General features: G+C 45.6%; 1 protein-coding gene across 7 annotated transcripts in view; it reads right to left on the bottom strand.

The window, feature by feature from the left end:
- RUSC2 (RUN and SH3 domain containing 2) overlaps positions 1-16,786 on the bottom strand; it is a 59,885-nt gene that overhangs the window by 7,939 nt on the left and 35,160 nt on the right. The window contains exons 1-3 of one of the 7 annotated variants that reach the window (XM_033431069.2): positions 13,368-13,936; positions 6,722-6,854; positions 2,850-4,946 (exon numbers count right to left, since the gene is read on the bottom strand). The exons of 1 other annotated variant lie outside the window; for it this stretch is intronic. In XM_033431069.2, the coding sequence (XP_033286960.2) occupies positions 2,850-4,878 (2,029 nt within the window). In that variant the 5' untranslated portion in view covers positions 4,879-4,946; positions 6,722-6,854; positions 13,368-13,936. Of the gene's footprint in view, positions 1-2,849; positions 4,947-6,721; positions 6,855-13,367; positions 13,940-16,786 lie in introns of those variants that run through there. 5 more of the 7 variants (XM_033431070.2, XM_049710747.1, XM_004271401.4 and 2 more) reach the window with 5 other exon arrangements.

Below are 16,786 nucleotides of genomic sequence, written 5' to 3'. Positions count from 1 at the left end.
GTCACCCTCGGTTCAGTATAGGCTCACTGCATCCAAATCTTCTTACATATACCAGCTTTAGGAAGTATTTTATTTCCTGTGGCGCTACTGCCCACAGAACAAAGTCTAATCTTCTCAGTCAGGTAGGTGTCCACACCTGCCACAAATTAGCTGCTCTCCCCTCAAACGTCCACACCTGCCATGCTCATTGACACCACTCTTCCCCCCCATTCCCATCTTTAAGCACACTGCTTTTCCTACTGGGAATGTCTTCATCCTCTCCACTTACTTAAATACCAAATTTCAAGACTGAGCTGACGCTGGCTATCAGAGTAGGCCCTCCCAATCCCAGCTTTACTGTACATGCTATGCAGAGTATGTCTGAATTAGACTATCTATTCCTACTCTTTTAAAAATCCTCCCTGCTAAGTTCTCAGGCAGTAAGATCAGGGAAGGGGGAGGGGTGTCTACTGTGGGGAGTGGGTATCAGTTCTACCCTCAGGGAATACAGGGAATAAGTTTTCTCATTTTCTCTGTGACAGCCCTTAAGAAAATTGGAGATAGAGACCACATTCACCCAAGTCTGTTCTTCTGTGGGTGACACAGCCCCAGCCCCTTGGTTCCCTCTTAAAATGGAGTGTCCAGAACTTCCAGGAGGGCTCTAAGTGGTTCACAAAGGTGAGGGGGACTATCAACTCCTCCCTTCTCGAGTCTCTAAATGAATCCAACCATTTTAACTTTTTGGAAGCCCTTCCAAACTGCTGACTCATTCTGAGTTTGCAATCAATTAAATATCCCAAATCAACTCAAGTACAGCTTACATTATCAAAGTTCATATTGGTCCCTGAAAGAACAAAACGTTCTTTCCCGACTTGGTAAAACCCTTTTGAATCTTGATTCTGCTGCTCAGAATCTCAAAGAGATCTCACTTCTTTTGTCATCATTTTTTGATATAAAAAAAAAAGTCATACAGAATCAAGAAAAAAGCCCTGTGGTAAGTCACTGGAGACTTATGGAACAAAACAGCATCTCAATATGAAAATTCTTACCTGATAGCAAAAACACTTTTAAGGCCTCTCCTCCCATCTCTGACCAGGGCTGCTCTTGCCCTCAGACTGCAAGCCCTGTGCCTAGATATCACCCACCAGACACTGCAATCTCAGAAGAGCGTGGGTTCCAAAGCACTCTGACCAATCCCTGCTGTTTCTGACCCCCCTCTTCCCTAGAGACCCTCCTGCATCCCTTCCCCAAGGGCACCTCCTCTGTGTATGTTTAGGAGTGTGAAGTCTTCTGATAGACTGTGATCTCCCTAACAGCAGAGACAACACCATTTATGATTTTTTTTAACCCTTTTCCTTTGAGAAGCCAACAGACCAACCTAAGGCTACAGACAGCCAATTCCCCTTTATCGACCTTTCCCCTGCTTTATCTCCCCTTTCCTTCCAAACCTTCTGAGATCTGGCTTCTACGCTGGCCACTCCCAAATGCTGCTCTTGGGATTCTTCAGCCTTAATCCTAGTGATTTCTTTTCAGAACTCATTTGTTGAACTCTTTTTGAAACGTTCTCCTCCTTTGGCTCCTGTGACTTCACCCTCTCCTGGTTTTCCCTCTATTTTCTTGGCTAATTTTTCTCAGTCTCCTTTGAGGGTTGCTCTGCTCAACCTTAAATCACTGTATCCCCAGGGCTCCGTCCATCATTCCCTTTATAACTCTACACATTCTCCCTGGATGTTCTCATCCACTCATAGCTTCAACTACTATTTTTATTCCAATGACTCTCTGATCACAGGGGTCTCCTGACCTCCAGGGAGACATCCTTTCTAATCTACCTTCCACCCAAACAATCAGAAATCTTTCTAAAATGCAAACCAAAACATGCCACTATGCTGTAACAAACCAAAAAATGCCACTTTCCTGATTAAAATCCTTCAGTGGTTCCATCCACATTCCACTATAGCTATACTAAATTATCTGCAGTTTCGGAAAGCATCGAGATATGCTGTGCCTTTGTGATTTTGTATAGACTACTGTATGGGCCTAGAATGTTCTTTTTATGAGTCTCCACAAAGCCTATTCCTAATCATTTTTCTAGACTGTGCTTAAATGTAAACCGTATTAGCACTCCTCTGACATTTTGGTCTGTTTAGCTATCCCTCTCATAGACTAGTACCACACACTGCCATCTCTACATTTTAATTTTGTATCATACACTGCCATCTCTACATTTTAATTTTGTTTCCTTTTCTGTTTCCACCCTTCATCGGAATTCCTTAAGGACAGAGATTGTTCCTCTCATCTATCACCAGCACCCACTTAACACAGAGCTTTTAAAAAATAATTACTTAAGTGTAATAAAGTAAATAGGGAAAGAGCTGGCCTGGGAGGCTTAAAGGTTAAGTGTCAGGTCTCAGGTTCTTTGAAGAGTGGCTACAATCACTGATCAAAGAATGAACTTACTGATACCCAGGGTGGTTTGCCTGTTGGACATTTCCCTTAAACACTGCAAATTCCTTAATGTCCAAAATGGAACTCATGCCTTATTCCTTTTCCAGTAAATCTACTTCTGTGTTTACAGTCCCTAACTGTGTATCAACATATTTCCAGTCATCCGGGCTTAGAATCACAATCTTTTGAGTACTTCCTTTCCCGATACATCAATCTCTAAGTTGTGCTAATTTTATCTCCTTGGTGTATTTTTTTTTCTCCATCCTTCTTCCCCCTATTACAACCGTAGGACATGCTCTGGACTGGAAAGATGATTGATCTAGGCTGAGGAACCTCTAGTGGTATGCGTGGGGTGGTGGGCAGGGCCCTACTACTGAGGAGGCCATGCACACACCCTGATATTCTCCAGCCTTTAGGTTCCTTACCGTCAGCTCTAGCTCTTGCATCCCTCTGGGTATGGCTGCTGGCTGGGCTCCCTGGGAGAGCAGGCCCTGGATCCATCAGCTGGGCCAGGGGGCCTTGCCCAGCAGCTCTGAGGCCAGCAGGTGGCATCTCACTGGACTGGAGGCCCTGACAGACCTGGGTGGACCAGGGCTCTGGGCCAACTAGGTCCAGGCCTGGCCCCAAGGGCATGGGTGGTAGGCTATGGCTACAGTGAGTGCCCTCATCTAGTGGGCCCACCCTGTCTTGCTGGGCTTCCTGGATGGGTGAGAACTCCTGGGAGGAGTCCCCAGCGCTCACTCGCAGTGGGGGGGAGCCAGAGCCTGCAGCTTTCTTCCGGCCCTTGGCGAGTTCAGCAAAGGAGGTGACACGCCGAGGTGGGGAACTAGGCCCAGTCAGGGCTGCAGGGCCCTCACTCAGGCGTACTGGGCAACTCAACATGCGTTCCAGTGAGCCCAGGCGGATAGGAGGGCTGCGCTCTAGGCTGCGGTCGTAGCTTCGAGAGCGCTGACGTCCAGTGCTGAGGTTGGGGGGTGAAGTATTAGTGTACACCTGCCCCTCGATCACAGTGGGGCCCACGGGAGCAGGTGCTTCCACTTCGGAGCCCACTGCTTCTTGTTCCTCTGGCTGGACTTCTGGCTTCTGGAACAGGTAATACTCAGAGGGCTGGCTAGGGCCAGGGTCTGGGCCAGGGCCTGGTGCAGGACTTATCTTGGTGTGTTCCTCTGAGCAGCTGGTGATGGAAGAGCCAGCTGGGCTTGGGGATGATTGGGAGGACAGGTCACAGGTGACAAGTTTATAGTAATTCTGTGTGGCCACAACAAGACGGGCCTGGCTCTGGAAGCAGGCTGTGAGGTCAGCCACAGCTGGGCAGGGCTCACAGTGCGAGCGGTAGGAGTTGCAGTTGGCATCAAGCTCAGGAGATGAGGCATGAGGACAACCATAGCCACCTTCCCTCCCTCCACTGTCAGGGTGGTGGGACTCACAAGACATCTTAGACTCTGCTGGGGAAGGCTGCAGGTCCAGATAGAAGGCGCTGGGGTCTGAGTGGCTGCAGAAGGAAGAGTCGCTGCAAGATTGCGGGGCAGAGTTGAGATTGGCATGGGAGTTGCCGTGCATCTTGTTGTAGAGGGTGCTGAAGGTGACCAGCACTCCGTCTGAGCTGTTGCAGGAGGAGTCGCTCACATAGCCCATGGACTGGTCAGCCGCCTCGGACTGACTGGATGTGCTACTGCAGCGGCAGTGCTGGGGTCCTGAGCCTGAGCATCTGGGGTTCCTTGGGGATTCATCTGAACTGAGCTTCCACTCCTGGTCAAAGGAAAAGCCAGAGGTATCACTGGCTCCACCCCCGCTGCCACTCCCACCAGGGCCCCCGTACTCATCCAGCTCCATGGTCTCTGCTTCCGGCTCTGGCCGGCAACTGTGGCTACTGCTGCACTGCTGGGCATCCAAGGTGGTCACTGGCTCCTGTTCCTGCCCCTCCACCACTCCAGCCCGACTATGTGTTGCCTCCCATGGCCTGCCCACTCTGGGGCCAGGTGGTGGCAGCTGGAAAGAGGAGGGATGGAAGGTGGGCTGGCCAGCCCCGTGCAGGTGGAAGGACTGCTGGGTGGCACTATCACCGATGCTGTCATCATACAGGTCACCAAGTCCTGGCTCAGCAATACCCTCTTGCAGCAAAAAGGGATTGTGTCGTTTAGGGGCCCTGGGGCCTCTTCCATCCCGACCTCTGTTCTTGGTGCTGTCTGCAGATCGCGCAGATCCCCCGGGAGCAGAATGCAGACTGTTGTATAGCAGGGAGTCGGCTTGTCCCAGGTCTTGATCAGGCTGGGTGATGCCCAGCTCAGATGGGCAGAAGGGATTGGGTCTTGTGCTCCCGCTACCTGCACTTGCCCCTCCGCAGCATTGCCTGTCTGGGACTTGACAGTGTACCAGGGGGATGTGGTGGACGATGAGGGTCTCTCCAGTCAGCTTTGGGGGACTATCCATTCTGGAAAGTTCGAACAAGGGCATCAACAGCACCAGACACTGCCCCCGGAGCCCAGTGGGGCAGAACACATTTCATCAGGAGAGCTTGGTACCTGGAGAGAGAGGGAAAGAAAGGGAACCTAATGTCACCTTCCCGAAGTCAGGGACATGCCCTTACCCATATCATTTTCAGATGGAGAAGAGCCCAAGAGGAAAAAAGATTCAGAGTCAAGATGCAGCTGGATAATACAGCCCGTCAGGGCACATTTTCTGCATTGCACAGGTCCAGCTCTTGAGTTCCCCTTCATTTTAAGTTCGTCATGCATCCACTTGCAACAAAATGCCACATCTGAAGGTCTGGGGAATCTCAGGGACAGCATTTTCTCCTTCTCTTTCTTAGCAGTAAATAACGACTAGTCCTGAGTACAAAAAAATGTATGAATAATGACATAACTAAGAAAAAACCGTCTAAGATGCCTGAAAGGGTACTAGGCACTGAGGAGATACAGAGATGTCTTAGACACAGCTACAGCACGTTTACAGATGAGGGGGGGAAATCACAAATAATGTATCACATATGCATAGCAATAAGCTATAATTTTGCAAGAAAAATAAATTTTAATGTAGTATATCATTTGACGCCTATGTCATCTTGGACACCTTTTCTCCTTCTCTGAGCCCCAGAATACCTGCCCCTCTCTGATGGCTGTGGGCTAAAGATCCTCACTCTCTCCACTACTGTACTGGAGCTTCTTGAATAGAGACCGAGTTAGGCATCAGACTACTAGTATGGCTGATGCCAGCCTCTTCCTTCTCAAGGTTGGTAGAGGTCTGTTTTTATCTTTTTTGTATCATTCTAGCACAACATCAGATAAGGCTTGGCAAACATGAGGCATAATATATCCTTTTTTAAAAAAATTAATTAATTTATTTTTGGCTGCATTGGGTCTTCGCTGCTGCGCACGAGCTTTCTCTAGTTGTGGCAAGCGGGGGCTACTCTTCCTTGCAGTGCGCGGGCTTCTCATTGCGGTGGCTTCTCTTGTTGAGGAGCAGGGGCTCTAGGCACACAGGCTTCAGCAGTTGTGGCACGCAGGCTCAGTAGTTGTGGCTCGCGGGTTCTAGAGTGCAGGGTGAGTAGTTGTGGCACATGGGCTTAGTTGCTCCGCAGCATGTGGGATCTTCCCGGACCAGGGCTTGAACCCACATTCCCTGCATTGGCAGGCGGATTCTTAACCACTGCGCCACCAGGGAAGTCCCCAGGCAAAAAATATTCTTAATATTTATCTAGCTCAGGGTACAGATCTGAAGTGCCCAGATTCTGCCCAGTTTTAGCCAAAACTTTAACTATGAGGGTCCCCTAAAAAGTCTTCTCTTCCCAGTTTTACTTCTGATAGGTTAAGGTCAAGTTCTCTACACAGAGTCCATTCTAAGCTTCTCTGGTCTCTTGGCTGGACCATGGCAGAATGGCCTCCTCAAGTTCTAGTCTCCTGTGCTACCAAGTTCATGTCCCAAAAGACTTCACTTGCTCAGACTTCTCCTACCTAATTTCTCCTAATTGATTCATTTCTCTTCTTTTCCTTATCATTCCTGTCATTTTCCTTACCTACCATGAGTCTAAACCCCTCACTGCCTATAAGTTCTGCATCATTTAGTTGAACCCATATACCACCAATTTTTAAAAGTGTAACTCATTTAGATCACAGGATCAGAGCTCTTCACGTGGAGTACAGTAAAGGGCCAGGCAAGTCACACATGCTCAAGGACACGAACAGGCAACACACAAAAGAAAAAATTCAAGTGTCCAATAAATACATGTGCAAGGGACACTATTAAATATATTCTTTTGTGTTAAGTTAAATTACATTAAAATTAAAAAGCAAGTATTTACCTTCTTTCTTCCTCCTTTCCTTTCTGAGAGGAAGGCTCCTCTGTTGGACTTCCCAAGCCTTTGTGTGTTGATTGAGGTAAGGAGTAGATATGCAGAAAGGCAGAAATCAGAGAGGCTAAACTGAGCCACAAGGCTAAGAGTTACAGAAGAAAACATGGGAGTAAATGCATTATCTTAGATTAAGATTAAGATGGGATGCTTTCTTAGATAAGATACCAAAAACACAAGTGATAATAGAGAAAACAGATAAGATAGATTTCATAAAAATCAAAAACCTTTGTGCCTCAAGAGAGACCATCAAGAAAGTGAAAGACAACTCACAGAATGAGAGAAAATATTTGCAAATTGTGTATCTGATAAGAGTCTTCTGATTAGAATACACAAGGAACTCTTACAACTCAACAATAAAAAGTACATAACCCAATTAAAAACTGGGCAAAGAACTTGAATAGACATTTCTCCAAAGAAGACATACAAATGATTAATAAGCACATGAAAAGATGTTCAACATCATTAGTCATTAGAGAAATAAAAACCACAATGAGATACCACTTCATTCCCACTAAGATAAAAGGCAATAACAAATGCTGGTGGATGGATGTGGAGAAACTGCAACCCTCAAACAGTGCTGGAGCCATTGTAAAATGGTGCAGTCACTTTGGAAAAACAGTCTGGCAGTTCCTCAAAATGTTAAACATAGAGTTACCATATGACTTAGAAATTCTACTCCTAGGTATATACCCAAGAGAAATGAAGACGTATGTTCACACAAAAGCTTGTATACAAATATTCACAGCAGCATTATTCACAGTAGCCAGAAAAGTGGGAACAATTCAAATGTTCATCAACTGATGAACAGATAAACATAATACGGTATACATAATGGAATATTATTTAGCGATAAAAGGAATGAAGTACTGACACATGCTACATACAGCATGACGGAATCTCGAAAAGGTAAGTGAAAGAAGCCAGTCGTAAAAGGCTTCTTTGTATGATGTTATATGATTCCATTTACATGAAATGTCCAGAATAGGCAAATACACAGAAACAAAAAGTAGAATAGTGGTTGCCAGGGACTGAGGGACTGGAAGATGGGGAGTGACTACTAATGGGGATGGAGGTTCTTTTCGGGGGTGATGAAAATGTTCTGAAATCAGATAGCGGTGATGGTTACACAAGTCTGTGAATAAAATAAAAACTCCAGAGTTTTATGGAATGTGAATTATGTCTCAGTTTTATAAAAGAGTGGATTTTATGGTATGTGAATTATACCTTAACAAAGCTGTTAAGATATAATTTGTAAGTAGGAAAAAAGATTAAGGTTTATGGGAAGAGGGAAGGGAACCAATGTTTAGCAGTGGAGGGTATTTGCAGAGACAAGATGAGAAAAAGAAAAGAGAGGAACAGCTGCCTTAAAGTATGGGATTTTGTAGAGAGGGATAAAGATAATTTTGAGGAAGTTTTGCTATGAGGTATGTGAGATAATTTCCCCTTCACTCCTTCCCATCTCTTCTCTTCCTTTGCCAAGAAAACTTTGAACTCAAATATATATGCCACAAGGATAACAGAAAGTTGGGAACACACTAAAATTCCGACAATAATCAGTTTTAAAATTACAGAACAGGGACTTCCCTGGTGGCACAGTGGTTAAGAATCCGCCTGCCAATGCAGGGGACACGGTTCGAGCCCTGGTCCGGGAAGATCCCACATGCCGCAGAGCAACTAAGCCCACGTGCCATAACTACTGAGCTTGTGCTCTAAAGCCCACGAGCCACAACTGCTGGGCCCAGGTGCCACAACTACTGAAGCCTGTGCGCCTAGAGCCCGTGCTCTGCAACAAGAGAAGCCACTGCAATGAGAAGCCCTGAGAAGCCCGTGCACCGCAACGAAGAGTAGCCCCTGCTCACCACAACTAGAGAAAGCCCACGAGCAGCAATGAAGACCCAACGCAGCCAAAAAGAAAAAACCAAAAACGTACAGAACAGAGTATCATTAAACAACGTTGGTTAATTTGATTATTATTGACTTGAGAAACTATTCACAAACTATTAAGTGAAAATAGCAGATTACAAACAGAATTTACAGTATGACACCATTGTTGTAAATAAATATATCTCTATATCTGTCAGTCCATTCAGGCTGCTATAACAAAATACCTCAGACTGGGTGGCTTTATAAACAGCAGAAATGTATTTCTTACAGTTCTGGAGGCTGGGAAGTCCAAGATTAGGATGAAGGTTCCAGCATGGCTGAGTTCTGGTGAAAGCCCACTTTCTGGTTCATAGTTAGCACCTTCTACCTGTGTCTTCACATAGTGTAACGGACAAGGGATCTTTCTGTTTTATAAAAGCGCTAATCTCATTCAGGAGGGCTCTGCTCTCAAGACCTAATCACTTCCCAAAAGCCCTACCTCTTACTACCATTACCTTTGGGACTTAGAATTCAACACATGGATGGCAGGGAGGGGACACACAGACATTCAAACCATAGCAATATACATGGAAGAAAACTTGAAAGCATAAACAGTACCAAAATCCAAGGGTGCTCAGGTCCCTTATATAAAATGTCGTAGTATTTGCATATAACCTACACACATCCTCCCGTTTACTTTAAATCATCTTCAGATTACTTGTAATACCTGATACAATGTAAATGCTATGTAAATAGTTGTCAGAGCATGGCAAATTCAAGTTTAGCTTTTTGGAACTTTCTGGAACATTTTTCCTGAATATTTTTAATCCTCGGTTGGTTGAATCTATGCATGCACAACCCGCAGATATGGAGGGCTGACTTTGCAACAAAATGTTAACAGTGATTATTGCTGTTGAGTGATTTTCGATTATTTTTTAATTTTATTCTTTTTGTTTCATCTAACTTTCTAATAAATATCTGTTATGTACATATATATATATTTTTATTATTTATTTATTTTTGGCTGTGTTGGGTCTTTGTTGCTGTGTGCGGGCTTTCTCTAGTTGCGATGAGCGGCGGCTACTCTTCATTGCGGTGCGTGGCTTCTCATTGCGGTGGCTTCTCTTGTTGCGGAGCACAGGCTCTAGGTGCATGGGCTCCAGTAGCTGTGGCTCATGGGCTCTAGAGCACAGGCTCAGTAGTTGTAGCACACGGGCTTAGGTGCTCCGCGGCATGTGGGATCTTCCCGGACCAGGGCTCAAACCCGTGTCCTCTGCATTGGCAGGCGGATTCTTAACCCCTGCGCCACCAGGGAAGCCCCTAGGTACATAATTTAAACAGTTTTTTTTCTTTAAGTGCTACAGATACTGTGGGTTTGGGGCTTGGGAAGGGGGCTTCCCCTTACGTACAGTACTACGCTTCCCCAGGGTCCAGGCCACAATCTGAGGCCTGGACTAAATGGAGCATAAAGAACTTTCTTGCACACATGGAAGTAATTTTAGGAGTACCTATGGGCTACAGCCATCACTTGATCTTCAATGAATACCCCTCCACCCCCTTTTATAGCACGATTTTCAAAAGGCATTCACAAGTAATACGCGCATAAGAGTTTCTGATTTTGACCCACAAAACCACTGACTGTGTCATATACACGTTCAAATGGAGAAACAGAGCAACATATAGAGTCTGGAAAGCTGACTCTCTGAATCAGGGATAAAGCACAAATGAATGTGGAGGGTGATGGAGTACCTTTGGGGGGAGGGCGCTGAAGGTTTATTATGTTATGTTTACGTATCTGTCCCCAGACTAGAGTGCAGTTCCTTGAGGAACAGGGTAGGGACTGTATCTAGGGATAGAGTCAACCCTGTGTCCCTAGAACCCACGCATTGTGCTTGGAACATGGTAGGCACAGTAGGTTAGTTATCGACTCCTGTTCTACCCATTTTAAAAACTGACTTGTCTTTTTATTGTTGAGTTGTAGGAGTTTTAAAATTTATTCTGGATACAAGCCCTTTGTCAGATGTATGTCTTGAGAATATTTTCTCAAGTGGCCTTTTCTAAAATGTGGCTTGCCCATTTGTTTTCTTAATGGTGTTTTTTAATTAATAGAAGGTTTTAATTTTATGAAGTCCCATTTATCTGTTTTTTTTTTTATGGTTAAATCTTTCTGTATGCTAAGAAAGCTTTGCCTGTCCCAAGATCATAAAGAAATTTTCCTCTTTTTTTCCCCTAAATGCTGTATAGTTTTAGCTTTTATATTTAGGTTGTGTTGAATCCTATTTTAAGTGTAAAGCTCTTTCACTGGTTGATTCCATTTTATTTTATATTTTTGTATCTCAGAGAAAGTCTTATTCCTTCCTGATCTGCCAGTAGTTTCTCCACAGACAACTCCAGTTCAGCCAACTAAGGTAAAGTTCTACAGACACCTCATTAGACTTTGTACTCATGCCTTTTGCCCCGACACATTCACATATTTTACAAAGCACTTCTTTATGTATGTCATCTCATTGATCCTCACAACAATGCACCAGAATAGGCAGAGCCACTTCTTTATTTAAAAAAATAAGGAAATCAACACCTAGAAAAAACAAATGACTTGCCCAAGATCTCTCAATGGATAAATGACAGAATTAAGTCAAGAGTCAGGAATCCTAATGTTTGACCTTTTTTCTTGATCAGTTAGGAATGTAATGAGAGTCTACTGTACACGTGACTTGATTTCAAACACCACAGAACACATTTACTGAGAGCATACCTATTAGACTTCTCCCCCGGGAGAGACATGTTCTATAACAAGACAAGTTTAATATGTGGCCCATGAGCGCTAATAAAGGTGAAGAGTAAACAGTGAGATGGAAGAGCTCATTCCAGATGCTTTTTGTACCCTGATTAAATGGAGAGACATGGGAGATGAAGATGGGGAAGGAACAGACAACCCAGAATAGGAAGAAAGTGGAAGAAAGTGCTCAGCTCTGCCTACCAGGTGGACAAAGAAGTGGTGGGTTTAGTCAGCATAAAGTTACGAGGTCTAGATCTCTAGAATCAGGGAAAGCTCTCCACGAGAGCCCTCTTCCTGGCCCTCATCACAAATGGGTGTCTCCTGGCCTATTATAATACTATTTATTAGTGATCATTTACTGAGAACTTACATGTAAGGTGTTTTACATATATCATCTCTAATTTCACTATAATCATTTAAAGTAGACATAATCATCCCCATTTTACAGATGAGAAAACTGAAGCTTAGCAAGTGTGAGAAGTTAGCCCATAATTATACAGCTGAGATGGACGCAAACCCAGGTCTGCCCAATTCTTAATTCTTTCCACTACAACTGCCTCTCAGAGAAAAGATCAGGGCCACACCCTCTTCCTAAAGCCCCTACATTTACTCTGCTACCAAAGCAGATGCTTCCTACCTTTCCTGGATAGGCTCACACTCTAGTTTCTATTTACACAGTTTATACTTACCCACTTTACTATTCTCTGAACCCACAGTCCCTTTCACATTACTGCCCCATGCTCTAATAAACACTCTTCAATCCCACCTCCTGCCCCAGTTCCCAGCTCACATCTCCCTGCCCCATTCACAGTCCTCAACGCCCCTTTCCCCTGCTCTGCAGTTCACATTCCTAGGTGCTTGGGAACTAGGAACTAACACCTCCCACAACTTCCCAATGTATTATCCAACCACATTTTGCACAACATGGAACTACTGACTCCTATTAGCATATGTTTTTGAATCCTCCACCAAGGTGATCAATGGAGATGGGAATTTAAAGAACTCTTCCTATCTGCTCAGCAACAGGGTAACTCTGGGCAGGAGGATGTTCTAAACTTCAGAAGAAAGGTTTCCCTTGTCTTTGGTCTTCAGCATCTTTCTGCCAGTCATAGAATCCCTTCCCTCTTTTTTTAGCCTCCTGAAGGAGGACGGGGAAGATGGTGATACTCGGCTGTTACTCTCTAGCAATCTGACCTTGACCTGAGGTCTGATGGGGAGCCTCAGTAGGACTGATAACCCTTTTCCTGTCTGGGTTCTCTCTTGGACAGGATTGAAGGGAAGAGAGCAGGAGGGTGGATTTGGGAGTATCAACTTATGCTCAGGTCTCTTCCTGTTAGGAATCTAAGCCTGTATAAGAAGACCAATTATAATAGGTCAGGTGCCCTAGGCACTACTTATCCCCACCAACCAATAATGTGGAGCCTCTTGGTCAACATTCTTTCTTATTCCATCCTTATCTGTAGCCTCTTGGCTCCCACAGCTCCAGAAGATATGGTATGTGTGTCTAGTTCATGTACATATGTGCATGGAGGTAAAGGATGGACTCAATGCTTCCCAGTACCTCCTGTGTGGATCCCTGCATGTCTCCATCATAAACTTACAGTAGCTGTAGGGGTATCTCCTCCCTATTAAGCCTTTGTTTCTAGATCTGACCCCCTCTACGCTGACGCGCACTATAAGAGCCTCATTAGAGATGCTCAGAAAGGAGGAAGGGGATTTTCTGCTTCTTGACAAAATAGCATTAGCCCAAGCCTGTTTTTCCCCATCTCTGCACCACAGCCCAAATGTATGCATGGATGAGCTTGTCTAATGTTTGCGCTCATGCTCGCTCTCTCTCTCTCTCTCTCTCTTTCGGGAAGACAAAGCCAACCCTCAAAACCAGGGCCCAAATGTGCTGATCAGTTATTCTAGCATCTCTGCCCTGCCCCTCCCCCCAGCTCCGCTGAGCCATACCTCTGTAAGGAGCCTTAGCTGTATCTGGAGGCTTCTGTTCCTTTTGCACTCCGACCAAGCTCTATCTTGACAGTTCAAGCTGAGGCACTGTTCCACAGGACCACACAGGGGGAACTGGGCTGATTTCCTAAGATCTGATTTCTGCTAATACAATGGCATCGTTGCTAATGCAGGGAGGCTGCGCAATCCCAGCCCCAGTATCCTTGCCGCTGCTGCTGCCTCTGGTGCTGCGGTGACGTTGCTGCTAAGGGAAGGGGGAAGGGAAAGGAATAGGCATGCCCACAGTACAGCCGCTCAGCCTTCCTCCCTGCCAGTCCCTGTGGGCCCTTTAGCCTGGGGAAGGGGGAAGGTAGAGAAAGGAGTCAGCCACAGAGGGCAGTCAGTGCTGGAAGATGAGAACTCTCAAAGCGGCAAAGAAAAATAGCGAGAGAGCTGGGCCTCGCTCCTCTCTCATCCCTAGGAGTCTCAGGGAAAAGGTCTGGGAGGAGGCTTAGAGCTTCCTTCCTTCCTTAGGCCCCTCCTTTTAGATCTCAGCCAGAAACCTCTCCCTCCTCTTTCACCCACTCTGAATGACTCCTTGTTTTCCAGCTTTTTCCCTTCACTAGGATTCTAGACTAGCCTCAGGGTGGAGCAGCCAGCCTGGGAGGGGGTTCCTGAAGCCCTGCAGGGAGGCTGTGGGGACCAGTCATCATTCCACCAGCAGTAACACCAAGTTCCTAGACTTGGCAATAGGCTTTCTAGGGCGTGCCTCTTCAGAGAAACGGGGTCTGTCTCAGAAAAAAAGAGAGACTGGGCCATAGAGGCTTCCATATACAGGGTGGTAGTGAGCCTTAGGATCAAGTTGGCTACAGGCCCCCTTCCTACCACAGGGTCCACTTCAGTTCCCTGGATCTTCAGCGGGTCTGCTAGTGGGGCTGTAGCAGAACCTTCTGCCCTCTCACCTACATCAGTTTTAGGTCAGTACTGATGAGGTCCAGCTGGGCCTGTGGGAGGGCAGAGTCTCTTTATCCAGGCCAGGGGGCAGAAAGCCCAGAGAAAATTCTCAGTTCTGTCTGAAGAACTACAGAGCCCTCCACCCCTTCCCTGCTCCACCCTCGTCAGGGTCTGGGCCAGTTCTGTGGGAATCAGTAGACAGTGGAGAAGCCAGAGGCAGAGCCAGCTGTACAGTAAGTAGCAGCATGTCTCTGTCCAGTTCATGCCACTGCCGCCTGCTGCCATCCTTGAACACAGAGATGGTGGTGTCAAGATGGTCTTGGCCCTCAAGCACTAGCCCTGCATAGAGCTCCTTCCAGTACTGACTACCATCTGGACGCCACAGGCAAGCCCTTGGATTTCAGGTCCCTAAAAAGAAGCCTTAGGTCTACTGGCCAGGACCACATCAGCTACCACTCAGGATCCAGAAGATACGTCGTTTCTTTCCCCTTATTGTTGCTTCTATTCCCTATGAGACTCAAATGCTCAGTGACAGCATCCTAAGATGAACTGAGTTGTAGAAGAACAGAAGTTGCTGAAGACCCAAAAACCTATCTCCAACCTTGAAATAAATGTTTGAGGGGCCATGCCTTCTTGATTCTACAAAGCAGGAAACAATGAGGAAGGGAAGGAGAGAGGAAGGCAGCTGTTCATAAAACTAGCCATGAACGATCCCCTCAAGGACAGTGAAAGGTGTCACTGTACTTCCCTCTCCCCTAGCTGGGCTGTAGGCTGGGGCAAAGTCAATCTCCATGACCAGTGCTGAGAATTCCAGTAAGAGCTCTGGGCCCAGGGTCTTTGTTCCTGAAATTTCTGTGAGACTAAGCCATGCATTGTACTAGAGAGCTACTACTTAGGAAGTGTTTCCAGCTGCCTACAGAAGGTGGCAGCTATCATACTTTCAGTGCTTAACTTACTTCACTATATCACAGACCACATCATCACCTACTTTCCACCAACTATGGCCAAAGATCTATAGGGCTTTGATGAGAAGATCAAATTTTTTTCTGGCTAGAAACAAAATATAAAAACCATCACATTATAAACCACAATTGCCTCCTAACTAGTCTTCTCACCTGCAATTTACCTTCTATCTAGTACTGCCAGATTCATCTTCCTGAAGCCCCATCTTTATTCAACATGTCACTCCTGCCCCTTTTAATGGTTTCCCATTACCCAGAGAATCAAGTTCAAACTCATTTTGGCTTTCAAGGTCCTCCATCTTGGCTGTCTACTCCCTCTCTACCCAACCTTACTTCCCATCCCTGGTCATGTAGTCCTTCAAACCTGTTTCATAAGCTCTTTCCACTCTTTGTTCAGATTCTCCTGCCTGTTACACTTGGCTAAACCTATGAGGAATTATCTAAACCCTGCAAGGCCCAGATCAACTCCTCCATCAAGTCTTCACTGATCCTCTTGGAGCCAGAAATGATCTCTGTCTTCCGAACTGTGGCTGGAGGTTGTTGATTTTACAGACAAGAAAAAAATCCCACAAAAGCCAGGGGATCAATACGGGATTGCCAATATCTTATATCGCCAAGTAAGATCATTAAACAACAACAACAAAAAACACCCTACATCAACTATCACCATCATTTCATTAAAAAAGCACACTGTCATTATTTTTCTTATTTCATTGTATACTGATGGAAGCTTCATCAGAAACTAACATCAGTTCATGAGAGGTGTTTTTTTAAAATTTATTTTATTTATTTATTTTTGGCTGTGCTGGGTCTTCGTTTCTGTGCGAGGGCTATCTCTAGTTGCGGTGAGCAGGGGCCACTCTTCATCGCGGTGCGCGGGCCTCTCACTGTCGCGGCCTCTCTTGTTGCGGAGCACAAGCTCCAGACGCGCAGGCTCAGTAGTTGTGGCTCACGGGCCTAGTTGCTCCGCGGCATGTGGGATCTTCCCAGACCAGGGCTCGAACACGTGTCCCCTGCATTGGCAGGCAGATTCTCAACCACTGCGCCACCAGGGAAGCCCCATGAGAGGTTCTGATTAAGTATATCATTTGTGACTTGACATGGTTATGTTCTTTTTTGCATATCTGCCTTAATGGCTCTTCTAGACTGCAAAGTCCAAGTTATAGTCATCTCTGTATCCCCAATACCCAGGGCTTAAGACAGTATCATTTTTATTTTGTGCTTCCTATAATACTAGCACAGCGTTTGGCTTATAGAAGGTGGTTAGTCAAAGTCTTGTTGAATAAGAGTAATACAAAAAGAGTGAGAGAGTAAATGAAAGTAAGTGGTGGGCAGATCTGACTCAAAAGGCTGACAGAGAAGCCCCCTGCTGTTCGTGAGAAAAAAAAAAAGGTCTGTTAAAAGAAAGCTTAGCAAAAAAAGGAATAATCCTTCATAACCTTGAGTTAGGTAATGCATTCTTAGACAAGATACCACAAATACAAGTGACAAAAGAAAAAAATAGGTAAGTTGGGGCTTCCCTGG

This window comes from Orcinus orca, chromosome 6 (genome assembly GCF_937001465.1).
Source record: "Orcinus orca chromosome 6, mOrcOrc1.1, whole genome shotgun sequence".
Classification (NCBI taxonomy): Eukaryota; Metazoa; Chordata; class Mammalia; order Artiodactyla; family Delphinidae; genus Orcinus; species Orcinus orca.
Note: the sequence above shows the minus strand (reverse complement) of the source record. Positions and strands in the feature narration are given on the sequence as shown.